The sequence below is a fragment of the Nycticebus coucang genome, chromosome 7 (genome assembly GCF_027406575.1).
Source record: "Nycticebus coucang isolate mNycCou1 chromosome 7, mNycCou1.pri, whole genome shotgun sequence".
Taxonomy (NCBI): Eukaryota; Metazoa; Chordata; class Mammalia; order Primates; family Lorisidae; genus Nycticebus; species Nycticebus coucang.
Window position 1 is genome coordinate 9,297,758 of NC_069786.1, and position 16,556 is coordinate 9,314,313.

The following is a 16,556-nucleotide window of genomic DNA, read 5'->3' on the forward strand; positions in this document are numbered from 1 at the left end:
GGGTTCAAGACTTCAGTGAGGAAGCAACTGCAGACATGGTGGAAAGAGCAAGAGAACTAGAATTAGGAGTGGAGCCTGAAGGTGTGACTGAATTGCTGCAAACTCATGATAAAACTTGAATGGATGAGGAGTTGCTTACAGGCAAAGAAAGCAATTTCCTGAGATGGAATATCCTTCTGGTTAAGACTGTGAACATTGTTGAATGGGTAACAGATGGCTTGGGATATCGCATGAACTTAGTCGATAGTAAGCAAATAGGGTTTGAGAGGACTGAGTCCAATTTTGAAAGAAGTTCTACCACAGGTAAAATGCTATCAAAACAGCATCGCCTGTTATGAAGAAACCTTTTGTGAAAGGAAGAGTCAGTCGATGGGACAAACTTCACTGTTGTCTTATTTTAAGAAATTTCGACAGCCATCCTGGCACCCTGATCAGTCAACAGACTCAGATGATTTTTTTTTTTTTATGCAGGCTGGGGCTAGGTTTGAACCTGCCACCTCCGGCATATGGGGCCGGTGCCCTACCCCTTTGAGCCACAGGTGCCACCCAATCATTAGCATTTTTTAACACTAAAGTATTTTTAAAATTAAGGTTTATACATTGTTTTCCTAGATGTAATGTTACCCCACACTTACGAGACCTCAGTGTAGTATAAATATAACTTTATATGTTCTGGGAAACCAAAAATTATGACTTGCTTTATTGTGATTTTGCTTTATTGTGGCTGTTTCTAAGTGAACCTGCAGCATCTCTGAGACATGCATGTACTTAAAAGATGTTCTGCTGTCTTCTGGGGTGCATTGTTCCTGGTGAGAAAAGTCTGCCGCTGTCTTGTGTACAGAATGTGTGTTTTTTTTCTCATTTTAATTGTGATGTATATTGAGAAGTAAAGTGTCTTTGTTTCTTGTGCTTTGGGTTTAAGAGATTTGGACTTGTATGTTTATGGTTTCCATCAAATTTGTAACAGTTAAGGGTTAAGGCATTTCTTGACGTATATTTTCTTGTCTTTCATTTGGGGACTTGAATTACATGTGTATTAGGCTGCTTCAGTTTGTCTTAGGCTTCATGTCTGCTGTGTTCACTTTTTCAGCTGTTTATCTTTTATTTTTATCATTTTTATTATTATGTGTTTACTAATCTTCCCCCCCTCAAGGTTTGATTTATAGTTGTGAATCTTACCTGAAGTATTTTTCATGTTGGACTTTGTATTTTTTATTTGTAAAAATTTCATACGAAAGATATCTTCCATGCTTCTCCTTAACATCTTTCCTCTCTCTCCTTGACCGTGTGGAATATAGCTGTGACAACTGTACTAACTTTATCATTGGTGTCATTTCTGCATCTGCTGTGTATTAGTTGATTGGCTCACATTTTCCTGCTTCTCTTCTTGGTACTTTTTGACTCAGTACTGTGTATTACGAATTTAACTTTGTTAAGCACTGGATTTTTTTTATATTTCTGTAAATATTCTTTGTTCTGGGAGGCATTTAAGTTACTTGCAAGTGTCTTGCTTTTAAGGTTTGTTAGGTGGAAGGTGAGAAGCGTTTATTTTTTAAATTTTTTCTTTTTTTTTTTGCACAGTGGCATTTAATCTAGTGCAATTTTTTTTTGGCTGTTGAGCCTAATCCCCTCTGAGTGCCTTACCCAGCATCCTGTGAATTGTGAGGTTTTCCATTCTGAAAGTCCGAGAGTCTTATGAAGAAACCCTGTATGTAAAAGAGAGAAAATCAGGGAGTGATTGCCCATAGCCTCATCTTCTCAGTGCCTTTGCATCAGGCATATTTGCTGTGTGTAATAGATACAAGGGATTTAATTTTTTCCTAGACGGGAAACTCTTTAGCTTACTGCTTACTGCTTTGCAGTCTTTAGCATGTGGCCAGGGATGGAAACGTCTTACAAATATTTTTATTAATATAAAGTTTGAAGGTGAGCTGTATCTGAATTAGACATACAGATTTGGGGTAGGTGATACTGGTTGTTATCATAGAAAATGATGATAGTTCTCCCAAGAGAGTCAGTAGAATGAAAAAAGCAGTAATGTTTGAGAGTGGAACTTCAAATGACAGTAGTGTTTGATAGCCAGGTAGAGGAAGAAGAGATTCCTAAGCACCCAAGGTGAGAGTAAGGAGTGGCGTGGGCAGGGGAGAGTCACGAGCGTGAGCTGCCGTGGAAGCTGCAGTGAATATTTATGGTTTTGGTTGCTATCATGTAAACTACCTTTTTCGGGAGTTCGGGGGAATCATTCGTTGTGTTGGCCTTTGTGGAAGTAGCAGTGTCCTTTAGTATAATGACTATAACAAAAAAAAGTTAAAGTAACCTTTGACAATCTTATGGGTAAGAGCTTTCATTTACAGATATGATTTATCTTTGTCTTTTCAGCAGTGTTTTCCTTTTAATTTGTTATACACTTAATTTTATAATTCTTTTGTGTTTTTTTCCATTTTACCTTCATAATATTGGTAAATGTATTAAAACTGTCTTACATAAATATAGCCTTGAGCCGATTTCCATTACTAACTGTTATAGTTTGGGGAATTTCTATTGCTTTTCCTGAAAGTACTGTTAATGATTTACTAAGTTGGAAAAATTTTAAGTTTTCAAAATACAGTACTTTATTTCTGAGCTTAGTCAAGTTTTTTCTGAAACATGTAAAGTTAAAAACTGAAAAATTTTGTTTATAATTTAAATTTATAGAAAAAATGTATTAAAAGCTCTTCAGCTACTTTGTGACTTTCTGTATGTATATATTGTACTTTTGTCTGTCGTTTTCCAATCATCTGTGGTTAAAATACTTAATTGCCACATATGTAGGTATATGTATACATACTTTAAATTCACTGCTGGTACCTTCTTAGTTACTCTGTCAGCATTACACTTTATCAAGAGCATGTATATTTTGGCTCTCTGCTTTTTTTTCTTAAAACTTGAGCCTTCAACCACTCCCAACCAACACATACAGATAATAAATACACACATACATACACACATGTGCAGGGGGAAGTCTTTGGAACTAAAACACTTAATTCCCTTAGGGAAAGAATTAAGAGAGAGAATTTTCTGTGCTAGCTGCTTTCCTAAAAGGTGAACAGGAGTGCCACATGGTATTACGGAAAGTATACTTCAGCAAGAAAGTATTTAATCTTAGCTCTGCCTAGCTTTGTGACCTTAAGTAAGTTATATTACCTTTTTACTCAGATTTCTCATTTATAAAATAGTGTGCTTAGACTAGATGTTTGTTTCTCAGCTATTAAAAAGTTAGTCCTATACTTGTGTTAAGTAAAAAGTCCTGAAACCTAAGGTAACATAATGGATGCCCTTGGAAATGGTACTGATTAGGTGTCGAAAGGAGCATTTTCATCATGTTTTATGTTCTATCTCATGTGTTAAAATGTTTTAAATTTTTCCTCTGATAATTCTTTAATGTTACTTGGCACTTCAAATTAATATTACAGCTAGAAAGAAATTTAAGCTGTTAGAATATTGAATTTGTTTTTTCAGACTATACATATGTCATCTTGTAGTAGAGTAGAAGTTGCTGGAATAGGCAGGCAGTGGTTGCAGAACGGCAGCACGAAAGGAGAACACACATAGTGTTATGTAGAAATTTGAAGTAGTGCTAATATTTGAAAATGGGGAGATCTGACATTGAAGTTTGGATTCAGAGCTTTTTGAAAAATCAGCATATCTCAAAATACTGAATGTGAACTCCTATAGGTAGCTGTTGACGTAGCTGAGGCTGTTGCTCCTCTGGGTGGGCAAATGATGTTATTCATAGAACCTGCCACTTCTGTTTTGTTTCCTTCCTTTCTCTGTCCCTTCCCTCCTCCTTTTTTGAGATAGAATTCATATACCATGAAATTCACCTTTTTAAAAACTACAATTTAGTAATTTTTAGTTTATTCACAAAATTGGGCAACCATCACCCATCATCATCTAATTCTAGTACCTTTAGTTATTCCCCAGAGCTACTTTGTACCTGTTCATAGTCGTTCACTATTTATTTACCATACCCAGCCCGAGGAAACCATTAACCTACTTTCAGGCTCTGTGTCTGTTGTAGACCTTTCACGTAGGTGGAATCATATAACATGTGACCTCTGTTGTCTGGCTAATCCCACCTGGCGTGTCTTCAAGGTTTATCCATGTTAGAGGATGTATCAGTATTTCATTCTTTTTAATGACTGAATAATATTCCATTGTATGGATACATGACATGTTTATTCATCAGATGATAGACATTTGGGTTTCTACTCTTTGGCTTTTTTTTTTTTTTTTTTTTTGAGAGATGAGGAAGCTGCAGAAAGAAAGTTTGAAGCTTAGCAGAGCCTGATTCATGAGGTTTAAGGGGAGAAACCATCTCTAGAACATAAAAGTACAAGGCAAGGCCCCAAGTTATCCAGGAGATGTAGCTAAAATAAGTGATGAAGGTGGCTACCCTAAACAAATGATTTTCTTTCTTTTTTTTTTTTTTTCAAAGAATGTGTTGGTGAATCCATCTTTTCTAGGAGACATTTTTGTGTCAAAGATTTTAGTAATAGATCCAATTTTTTGATAGATATCAAACTATTATATTTGTTATTTCTTCTTTTGTCAGATCTAGTAATGTACATTTTATTTACATTGTTTTGGGGTCATTCTTCATTTTTCTCAGATTATCAAATTCACTGTCCTAAAGTTATTCATAATTTGTATTATTTTTTGATATTATCAAATTTTCAATGATGCAGTCTTTTACTAATACTAAAGTTGAATTTTTTCTTTTTTTTTTTTTTATTGTTGGGGATTCACTGAGGGTACAATAAGCCAGGATACACTGATTGCAATTGTTAGGTAAAGTCCCTCTTGCAATCATGTCTTGCCCCCATAAAGTGTGACACACACCAAGGCCCCACCCCCCTTCCTCCGTCCCTCTTTCTGCTTTTCCTCCCCCCCATAACCTTAATTGTCATTAATTGTCCTCATATCAAAATTGAGTACATAGGATTCATGCTTCTCCATTCTTGTGATGCTTTACTAAGAATAATGTCTTCCACTTCCATCCAGGTTAGTACGAAGGATGTAAAGTCTCCATTTTTTTTTTTTTTGTAGAGACAGAGTCTCACTGTACCGCCCTTGGGTAGAGTGCCGTGGCGTCACACGGCTCACAGCAACCTCTAACTCTCTGGCTTACGCGATTCTCTTGCCTCAGCCTCCCAAGCAGCTGGGACTACAGGCGCCCACCACAACACCCGGCTATTTTTTGTTGCAGTTTGGCTGGGGCTGGGTTTGAACCCGCCACCCTCGGCACATGGGGCCGGCGCCCTACTCACTGAGCCACAGGCGCCGCCCAAGTCTCCATTTTTTTTAATGGCTGAATAGTATTCCATGGTATACATATACCACAGCTTGTTAATCTGTTCCTGGGTTGGTGGGCATTTAGGCTGTTTCCACATTTTGGCGATTGTAAATTGAGCTGCAATAAACAGTCTAGTACAAGTGTCCTTATGATAAAAGGATTTTTTTCCTTCTGGGTAGATGCCCAGTAATGGGATTGCAGGATCAAATAAATGGGAGGTCTAGCTTGAGTGCTTTGAGGTTTCTCCATACTTCCTTCCAGAAAGGTTGTACTAGTTTGCCGTCCCACCAGCACAAATGATTTTCAATGGAAAGGAAATATCCTTATGTGGGAAGAAAATGGCATTTTGACATTTATGCTTAGAAATGAGAAGTGAGTCCCTGATTTTTTAGAAACTTGTCTGTTTCATGTAGGTGATCTAATTTGGTTTCCATTTGTTTATAGTATTTCCTTATTGTTTATTATTTCAGTAAGATTGGTATTAATGCTTCCTTTTCCTTTTTTCAGTTCTTGAGTTTAGTTATTTTTCTTTTCTTTTTTTTTTTTTTTTGTAGAGACAGAGTCTCACTGTACGGCCCTCGGGTAGAGTGCCGTGGCGTCACACGGCTCACAGCAACCTCTAAGTCTTGGGCTTACGCGATTCTCTTGCCTCAGCCTCCCGAGCAGCTGGGACTACAGGCGCCCGCCACAACGCCCGGCTAGAGTTTAGTTATTTTTCTTCCGTCTTCTTTTTTTGGTTAGTCTAGCTAAAAGTTTTGTCAATTGCGTTGATCTTTTCACACGACCAGTTTTATTGATAGCTTTTATTGGTAATAGTTTCATTGTTTTCTAAAAATTTTCCATGGTATTTCTATTTTCTAGTTTATTTCCCCTCTATTCCCTATTATTTCTTTGTTTGGGTTTATTTTTTTCCCTTTTTTAAATTAAATCATAACTGTATACATTAATGCATTTATGGGGTACAATGTGCTGATTTTAAATATGATTTGGAATGCTTACATCAAACTGACTAACATAGCCTTCACCTCAATTATTGTGTTAAGACATAAATACTTTACATTTAATAGATTTGACACATACCTTTGCAATATGCACCATAGGTGTGGTTCCACTGTTTACTCCCTCCATCTAACCTCCTCCCTCCCCTCCTTTTCCCTTCTCTTCCCTCCTTTTTTTTTTTTTTTTAGAGACAGAGTCTCATTTTGTTGCCCTCGGTAGAGTGCTGTGGCATCACAGCTCACAGCAACCTCCAACTCCTGGGCTTAGGCGATTCTCTTACCTCAGCCTCCCGAGTAGCTGGGACTACAGGCACCTACTACAACACCTGGCTGTTTTGTTGTTGTTGTTGCAGTTTGGCTGGGGCCAGGTTTGAACCCACCACCCTCAATATATGGGGCTGGTGCCCTACCCACTGAGCCACAGGCACTGCCCCCTCTTCCCTCCTTCATCCTGGGCTATGGTTGTGTTTTGTCTTTCATATAAAAAAGTGTGAGTGATTGTAAATTGGTTTCATAATAGTACTGAGTACATTGGATACTTTTTCTTCCATTCTTGAGATACTTTACTAAGAAGAATATGTTCCAGCTTCATTCACGTAAACATAAAAGAGGTAAAGTCTCCATCTTTCTTTAAGGCTGCATAATATTCCATGGTGTACATATACCACAATTTATTAACCCATTCATGGGTTGATGGGCACTTGGGCTTCTTCCATGACTTGGCAACTATGAATTGGGCTGCAGTAAACATTCTGGTGCAAATATCTTTGTTGTAAAGTGATTTTTGGCCTTCTGGATATATACCTAGTAGAGGAATTGCAGGATCAAACGGCAGGTCTATTTTTAGATCCCTAAGTATTCTCCAAACTTCTTTCCAAAAGGAACATTTTAGCTTGCACTCCCACCACTTCCTTTTTCTCCACATCCATGCCAATATCTGTAATTTTGGGATTTTGTTACGTGGGCTACTCTTATTGGAGTTAAATGATCTCTCAGAGTGGTTTTGATTTGCATTTCTGTGATGATTAAAGATGATGAGCATTTTTTCATGTGTCTGTAGGCCATGCTCCTGTCTTCTTCATAGAAGCTTCTGTTCAAGTCCCTTGCCCACAATGAAATGGTATTACTTGTTCTTTTCTTGTTAATAAGTTTGAGTTCTTGGTGGATTCTGGTTATCAAACCTTTGTCAGAAACATAACCTGCAAATGTCTTTTCCCATTCTGAGGGCTGTCTGCTCACTTTACTTACTGTGTTCTTGGCTGTGCAGAAGCTTTTTAGTTTGATCACATCCCAGTAATTTATTTTGGGTGTTGCTTCAATTGCCCAAGGGGTCCTCCTCAAAAAGATTCTCCCAGGCCAATTTCTTTTTTTTTTTTTTTTGTAGAGACAGAGTCTCACTTTCTGGCCCTCGGTAGAGTGCCGTGGACTCCCACAACTCACAGCAACCTCCAACTCCTGGGCTTAAGCGATTCTCTTGCCTCAGCCTCCCGAGTAGCTGGGACTACAGGCACCTGCCACAACGCCCGGCTATTTTTTTGGTTGCAGTTTGGCCCGGGCTGGGTTTGAACCCGCCACCCTTGGTATATGGGGCCGGCGCCTTACCGACTGAGCCACAGGCGCCGCCCTCCCAGGCCAATTTCTTCAAATATTTCCCCTGCACTCTATCCAAGTATCTTTATAGTTTCATGTCTTAAATCTTTTATCCAGTGAGAGTCAATTTTTGTTAATGGTGAAAGGTGTGGGTCCAGTTTCAGTCTTCTATAAGTTGCCAGCCAGTTCACACCCAGCATCATTTGTTAAACAGGGAATCTTTCCCCCAGTTTATGTGTTTTTTTTTTTTTGTAGAGACAGAGTCTCACTTCATCGGCCTCGGTAGAGTGCCGTGGCATCACACAGCTCATAGCAACCTCCAACTCCTGGGCTGAGGTGATTCTTTTGCCTCAGCCTCCCGAGTAGCTGGGACTACAGGCGCCTGCTACAACACCCGGCTATTTTTTTGTTGCCATTTGGCTGGGGCCGGGTTTGAACCTGCCACCCTCCATATATGGGGCCTGCACCCTGTCCACTGAGCCACAGGCGCCGCCTTCCAATTTATGTTTTTGATAGGCTTATCAAAGATCAAATGACAGTAAGTGTCTGGGTTCATCTCTTGTTCTCTATTCTGTTCCATTTATCTACCTTTCTATTTTGGTGCTAGTACCATGCTGTTTTGGTCACTATAGATTTATAGTATAGTCTGAAGTCTGGTAGCGTGATTCCTCCTGATTTGTTTTTATTTCTGAGTAATGTCTTGGCTATTCAAGGTTTTTTCTGATAAAACGAAGTACTGTATTTTCCAGATCTTTAAAGTATGACAGTGGTGCTTTAATAGGGATTGCATTAAATTTGTTTTTTTCTTTGGTAGTATGGACATTTTTTTTTTTTTTGTAGAGACAGAGTCTCACTTTATGGCCCTTGGTAGAGTGCCATGGCATCACACAGCTTACAGCAACCTCCAACTCCTGGGCTTAAGCGATTCTCTTGCCTCAGCCTCCCGAGTAGCTGGGACTACAGGCGCCTGCCACAACGCCCAGCTATTTTTTGGTTGCAGTTCAGCCGGGGCTGGGTTTGAACCTGCCACCCTCCGTATATGGGGCCAGCACCTTACCGACTGAGCCACAGGCGCCGCCCGGTAGTATAGACATTTTAACAATGTTGATTCTTCCTAGCCATGAGCATGGTTAACATCTTCAGCTATTTTTTTTTTTTTTCTCAGAGTTTCATAGTTCTCTTATTAGAGATCTTTCACATCCTTCGTTAAATAAATTCCCAAATATTTCATCTTCTTTGGGACTTCTATAAAAGGAATAGAGTCCTTGACTGTTTTTTCAGCTTGACTATTGTTGGTATATATAAAAGCTACAGATTTGTGAGTATTGGTTTTGTATCCTGAGACGCTGCTGTATTCCTTGATCACTTCTAAGAGTTTTGTAGTTGAGTCCCTGGGTTTTCCAGGTATGAAGTCATATCATCTGCGGAGAGTGAAAGTTTGATCTCCTCTGACCCTATTTAGATACTCTTGATCACCTTCTTTGCCTGGTTGCTAAGACTTCCATTACATTTTTAAATAGCAGTGGAGACAAGGGGTATCCTTGCCTGGTTCCTAATCTCAGTGGAAATGTTTTCAATTTTAATCCATTCAATATGATATTGGCTGTGGATTTGCTGTAGATGGCCTCTATCAGTTTAAGAAATGTCCCTTCTATACCTATTTTCTTAAGTCTTCCGATCATAAAAGAATGCTGGATATTATCAAAAGCTTTTTCTGCATCAGTTGAGAGAGTCATCTTTGGGTTTAAACTGTTCTTATCCTAGTGTGTTAAGTGGGAGATTAGGTTATTGAGATTGCTCTTGTCCCCCCCACCCCCCAGTTACCTCCAAATACCATCACCTCTTATTTCTTAATATAAACGTTACAGTTATAAATTTTAGCTCTACTATAGATGTATCCAGTAGGTTTTTGGGTTGTTGTGTTTTCATTTTTGTTTATCTTAAAGTATCTAATTTCCCTGTGACTTCTTTTGACCCATTGGTTCTTTTTGTATGTTATTTAATTTTCACATATTTGTGAATTTCCCAAATTTCCTTTTGTTACCAATTTCTAATTTCATTGTATTATTGGCAGGCAATGTACTTTGTGTGATTTAAGTCCATTTATAGTTACTGAGGTTTGTTTTATTGCTTAATATGTGGTCCATTCTAGAAAATGTTCTACAGGTATTTGAGAAGAATATATATTCAAACTGTTTTGAGGTTGAATGTTCTTTAGGTATCTATGAAGTCTGATGGTTTTATAGTGTCCAAGTCTTCTGTTTCTTCACTGATTTTCTGTCTACTTGCTTTATTCATTATTGAAAGTAGGGCCTTGAAGTCTCCTATTCTTATTTTTGAATTGCATGTTTGTTTCTTTCAGTTTTTCCATTTTTTGCTTCATATATTTTGAGGCTCTTGTTAGGTACTTGTAAGTTTGTAATTGATGTATCTTGTTGATGAATTAGACATTTTTCATTACAAAATACCTTTTGTCACTAACAGTAATTTTTATACCATAATCTATTTTGTCTGCTGTTAGTATAGCCACTCTGGGCCTCTTTTGGCTACTGTTTTTATGGTATATTTTTTCTATTCTTTTCCTGTACACATTTTTTTTTTTGAGACAGAGTCTCACTTTGAGTCTCACTTTGAGTTCTGTGGTATCAGAGCTCACAGAAACCTCAAACTTTTGGGCCCAAGTGGCTTCTTGCCTCAAACTCCCGAGTAGCTGGGACCACAGGTGCCCACAACAACGCCCGGCTATTTTTAGAGATGAGGTCTTGCTCTGGCTCAAGCTGGGCTTGAACCTGTGAGCTCAAGCAATCCATACGCCTCGTCCTCCCAGAGTGCTAAGATTACACATGAGCCACCGCGCCCGGCCCTTTTTTTTTTTTTTTTTTAATCTGGAGTGTGTCTGTCGTAGATAAGACACAAAGGTTGAGTATTGCTTGTCCAGAATGGTTGAGAGCAGAAATATTTTGGAGTTTGGACTTTTTCTGATTTTGGAATATTTTCTTTTTGTGCCTATCTTTTCTGTTTCTTATTATCCATATGTTTGTCTTTTTAGTTCCTAAAGAAATAAAGAATGCTGATGAGAGAACCATTTTCCTAATTTTCAAATTGTTGAGCTGGTTGCCATGATGGGTGAGTTCAAACTAAAAGCATTTTTCAGCTGTAATTAAATGATAGAATGGGGGAGAAAAAAATTTTCTCTATTATATGTTATTGTAAACCTTTTTGTAAAGAAATTTAATGATGGAGCTGATTTATATAATATTTTGTATCTACTAACTTAATAGATTTTCAATTAAAACAATTTTATATTACAGATTTGGAATGATTGTTTTGTATTATAGTTTTTTGGGTTTTTTTGAGCCAGGGTCTTTGCCCTCAGCCTGATAGCTCACAGCAACCTCAGACACTTGGGCTCAAGCCATCCTCTTGCCTCAGCCTCCCAAGTAGCTGGAACTACAGGCACCCCCCACAATGCCCGGCTATTTTAGAGACAGGGTCTCCCTTTTGCTCAGTCTGGTCTTAAACTCCTGAGTGCAAGCAGTCCATCCACCTCAGCCTCCCAGAGTGCTAGGATCACAGGCATGAGCCACCACGCCCAGCCTTATATTACAGTTTTAGAATGATTGTTTATTATACAGAACAAAGTAGGAACTTTTAAAATATGTATTGTGATTTGCTTAGACTCTTATGGCAAGAGAGAAATAAAATGAAATTTTGTCATATGTTAACACTAGCTTTGTTTTGTGCTCAATTGATTGTCCTTTCAACAAATGTTAGAAACTCACTACTGCTTCTATGTGCCCATTGGTCAGAGTCAGTTTTCAGGGTTCTCCCTCTTCAGTTCTTAAATAATTAAAATGTTATTTCACCCAAAGTGTAGGCATTAAGAATGTTCTAGATGCATTTTCTAAATAAATTTCACTGTAAATCTTGTATTTGCTTTCTTTATATGTGTTAAAATTGAAATTCTGTGTATGTGTTATTTCAAAAATACCTAGATGATCAGCAGGCTTTGGACTCAATCATGCAAGATTTGGCTGTTCTTCATAAGGCTAGTCGACCAGCATTATCCTTACAGGAAACGAGAAAAGCAAAATCTTCATCACCAAAAAAACAGGTATTTGTAGTAATAATATTTTAATAAGTGTATTTTATTTTATTTTATTTTGTATTTTATTATTTAAATTATTATTTTCCTTTAAAAACCTGATATAGAGGACTTATTTAAATTGTTTAGCTTTTTTTTTTTTTTGAGACAGAGTCACTTTTTTCAACCTCAGTAGAGTGCTGTTACGTCATAGCTCACAGCAACCTCAAACTCCTGGGCTCACGTGATCCTCTTGCATCAGTTTTTCATTTTTAGTAGAGACGGGGTCTCACTCTTGGTCAGGCTGGTCTCAAACTCCTGAGTTCAAGCAATTCACCAGCCTTAGCCTCCTGGAGTGCTAGGATTACAGGTATGAGCCACCGAGCCTGGCCTTAAAGTGTTTATTTAGCCTTAACACTTTGAAATCAAGTATTTTGCTATTGTTTGTTACACATTTTCCCATAATAGTGTGCATTTAAAAAAAAAAAGTTCCATTTAATGTGGTACCTACTCTCTAAAGCTGGGATTTCATCCATTCTTCAAGCATTTAAGATAGGCAGGTTGTTTTATTTTTAAATAGTTATTCTAAATATTTATAAATGGGATGATTTTAATTATTATAAGTCAAATTAATTTGAGATGCCAAACATAGAAGGTGGAAATGAAGTATTCTGTAATCATAGATTACATTATGATATCATAATCTGATATCATAGATTTATATCATCTCTGAATTATGACTGATATATCATTTCATTCCAGAATGATGTCCGAGTCAAATTTGAACACAGAGGAGAAAAAAGGTAATGAAGGAAACATTACGTGTTAATTGATTTAATCAAATGTATTCTCATTAAGCTTTAATGGTTTTTTGATTTGAATGAAGTTTCATCGTTTAAAAATTGAAAATAGATAAGGTCTTGCTAAAGTATAACACGAGTTTAGTTTCAAGATAGATAAAATTTTTCAAAATTTGGGCTATACATTAGAAATGATTAATGTCTTTGCTTCATAGTATTAGGAAATAAGTGAGGTCTGCATAATGCAGCCTTTCAATATTATAATTTCCTTTATTCAGTGAAAATTAAATATATTTTCCTTTATCATAATTGTTATCATCCCTCTAGATACTATCCAGAATTTATGTGTACAGACTTTAACATTCACAATTTTGCTTATTGTTAAGAGACCTCAGTGCCATGACATGTATTTCATTAGTAACACTGAGGAAGGTGAGTTAGAATGGTGACTGTAAATTGTTTAGTAGATATGTAAACCTTGCCTTCCATTTGATGTCTGTATCCAGGGCAAAATGGTGGTAGTTGATGACAAAATCAGTAACAAGGAATTACAGAAGATGGAATTTCATTTCTGCTATTAGTGTCTCAATGAGTTAATTTAACAAAAAGCCTATTAGTTTTAAGGACTTTAAAGTGGCTTACAAATCATATACCTTGGAAATGTAAACGTATTTTATATAGATATTTTTAAAAATTGAATCAGATATACCACAGAACTGTCGTCCAGTTTACTGTCCTGTTTAAGATTCTTTAAAGGATATTTTCCCAATTTTTAAAATTCATTTGGCACTATTTTTTGAATACTTACTATATGCTAGAGCAGGCCCTGGAGGAATAAAGTGAGCAAAGAAGACATGGTCTCTCCCCTCATGTGGCTTGTAGTCTCCCAGCTTTAGATGTTGCTCTCTAAGGGCAGCACAGGCCAATCCTTTGGAATAGAAGAAGAAAACACTAGGATTTTAATTCATTTTAAAATTGTAATATTCTTCCTTCTTCTTCTTCTTCTATTTTTTTTTTTAATTGAGACAGTCTCACTTTATTTCCCTGGGTAGAGTATAGTGGTGTCCTTGATTCTCACAGCAACCTCATCCTCTTGCATCAGCCTCCCAAGTAGCTGTGACTACAGGTGCACACCACCCTGCTCAGCTAATCTTTCTATTTTTTGTAAAGACAGGGTCTTGTTCTTGCTTAGGCTGGTCTCAAACTCCTGAGCTCAAACAGTCCTCCCACCTCGGCCTGTTTTGGGCCTGTCCTGTAATGCTTTCAAAATATTTTTTGGAGATGTACTTGTATGTACTTGCTAAAAATTATTGGGTTGATAAGGATACAGAAATCCAAATTCGGATCCCCAGAGACCAGCTTTATTCTTTTTAACACCCTCATTGTATTCTGTTATGCAGGTGTCAGGTAGTTAAGTTAAATCTCTTTTTCTCAGGGGACATTTTACATTGATATTTTTCATTCATGGTCAGTTTCAATGCAAATTTAAAACTTTAGAACATTTTGAGAATTTCCTTTTTAAAATTTTTATTATGATAGAATAAACTTCAGGTTTTTAAACTTCATGTTGAAAATTTTTGCACTTGATTAAACATGAGCTATCGTACAGTTTAAGTATTTACACAATTTTTATTTAATTTTATATCTAGTAAGAGGTAACTGTTGCATATGTATTACTTAGCCTAAGAAAATAAAATATTTTATTCCATCTATATAGAATCCTTCAGTTTTCCAGACCAGTTAAACTGGAAGATCTGAGGTCTAAAGCTAAAATTGCCTTTGGACAGTCTATGGATCTGCATTATACCAATAATGAGGTAAACCTATAGTTTTAACTTTCAGTATTTCTTATTTTGGAAAGTTATGTGTTCTTTTAAGAGATTGCTTTTAGGACTGTTGTGTTTTTATTTAGGAATTGATGAATATGTGATGTATCGGAGGAATGAAATATCACAAGTAAGTTTACCTGGTTAAGATAGATATTTTTTCTCTCATTGTGGAAAATAATAGAAGGTGCTACAATGCAAATAATTGAATGATAATCTGGGTTTTTTTGAATGATAATCTATTATATATGAAAATATATGTATTACTTATAAATTTGCTGCTCATTTATTTTTATTCTGTTCACTTTTAAGTGAACTATCTTTTCCATTCACACTTTACACTTAGCCACAGATGGTAGATCTTTGGTAGTCAATTTAGTTAAAACTTAAAGGATTATTTATTTTACTGTTGGTTAGGACTTAATTAGATTTTTTTTTTTTTGCAGTTTTTGGTCAGGGCTGGGTTTGAACCCACCACCTCCGGCATATGGGGCCCGCGCCCTACTCCTTTGAGCCATAGGAGCCACCAGGACTTAATTAGATTATTGGGAATAATAATACATAGTTTGGGAATCAAGCATGTGATCTTGAGGACATGTGTTATTGATAAAGCCCCTTTTTAATCCTTTGTAAAATTAATATTAGATTAGATGATTTCTGAAGTTTCTTTTAGTTCTTGAGATCCTATGAGATCTCAATCTTGAGATCTTAAAATGTATAGGACAATTCGATTAATCAGTTTTTTTTGAGACAGAGTCTCACTTTGTCTCCCTTGGTAGAGTGCCATGGCATCATAGTTCATAGCAACCTCCAACTTTTGGGCTCAAGTGATTTTTTTGTCTCAGCCTCCCAAGGAGCTGGGATTATAGGCGCCTGTGACAACGCCTGGCTATTTTTAGAGATGAGGTCTTGCTCTGGCTCAGGCTGGTCTTGAACTTATGAGCTCAGGCAGTTTACCTGCCTCAGCCTCCCAGAGTGCTAGGATTGCTGCCAGTCCTAATTAATTTTTTTTATCTTCAGAAAATATTTATTGAATTTTTCAGGTGTAATACTATGACATGAATTGCAGCTCGTCACTGAATAAACCTTGTAGACTGTGGTAGAAGCAGATAATAATTGAATTGCTTAAATATATGAAATTTTTGAAAGAAATGAATAAAGTATTGTGATAAAAAGTAAAGCAAGGCTGGGCACAGTGGCTCATGCCTGTAATCCTAGCACTCTGGGAGGCCGAGGCGGGTGGCTTGCCTGAGCTTATAGGTTTGAGACCAGCCTGAGTAAGTACGAGACCCTGTGTCTAAAAAATAGCCAGGTGTTGTGGCAGGCGCCTGTAGTCCCAGCTAGTTGGAAGGCTGAGACAAGAGAATTGATTGAGCCCAAAGTCTGAGGTTGCTGTGAGCTGTGACGCCATGGCACTCTACCAAGGGTGACAAAATGAGACTCTGTCTAAAAAAAAAAAAAATAGTAAAGCAAGGGCAGTAGGTGTCCTATATACAGGGTTGAGGAAGAAGTAACTAAGGTGGTGATATTTACACTGAGACGTATGAAAAGCCAACCCTGCAAAGAGATTTGGGGAAAGAACACAGTTGATAAAAGGAGCAGCTTGATAGCAATCCTAAGATGGAAACAATTTCTGTGCTTCAGGATAGGAAAAGTGCCAGTAAGGATGGACTTGACAATGGAAAATTAATGCAAGACATGTGAAAGTACTTTGCAAATGTTAAAGCATTGTGCAAATAAAAATATTAGAAAATATTAGATTTTAAGTGAATTATTGTTAAAGCAAAAGAAAGTCCTTATGTACCTTGTCTAAAGAATTAACCTCTTACAGCTCAGAGATGAAAATATTTTGATAAAGTAAAACTATATTCTAAATAATTAATATTTTTGAACAAAGTGATGAGTACTATAGTATTATCTTGA

The 16,556-nt window shown here is 37.0% G+C and overlaps 1 protein-coding gene across 2 annotated transcripts in view; it reads left to right on the forward strand.

The window, feature by feature from the left end:
* The window catches only part of MAP3K2 (mitogen-activated protein kinase kinase kinase 2), an 88,071-nt gene that overhangs the window by 29,827 nt on the left and 41,688 nt on the right, over nucleotides 1-16,556 (forward strand). For both annotated transcript variants that reach the window (XM_053596426.1, XM_053596425.1), the window contains exons 2-5: nucleotides 10,973-11,049; nucleotides 11,919-12,037; nucleotides 12,770-12,810; nucleotides 14,525-14,624. In XM_053596426.1, the coding sequence (XP_053452401.1) occupies nucleotides 11,043-11,049; nucleotides 11,919-12,037; nucleotides 12,770-12,810; nucleotides 14,525-14,624 (267 nt within the window). In that variant the 5' untranslated portion in view covers nucleotides 10,973-11,042. The remainder of the gene's footprint in view (nucleotides 1-10,972; nucleotides 11,050-11,918; nucleotides 12,038-12,769; nucleotides 12,811-14,524; nucleotides 14,625-16,556) is intronic.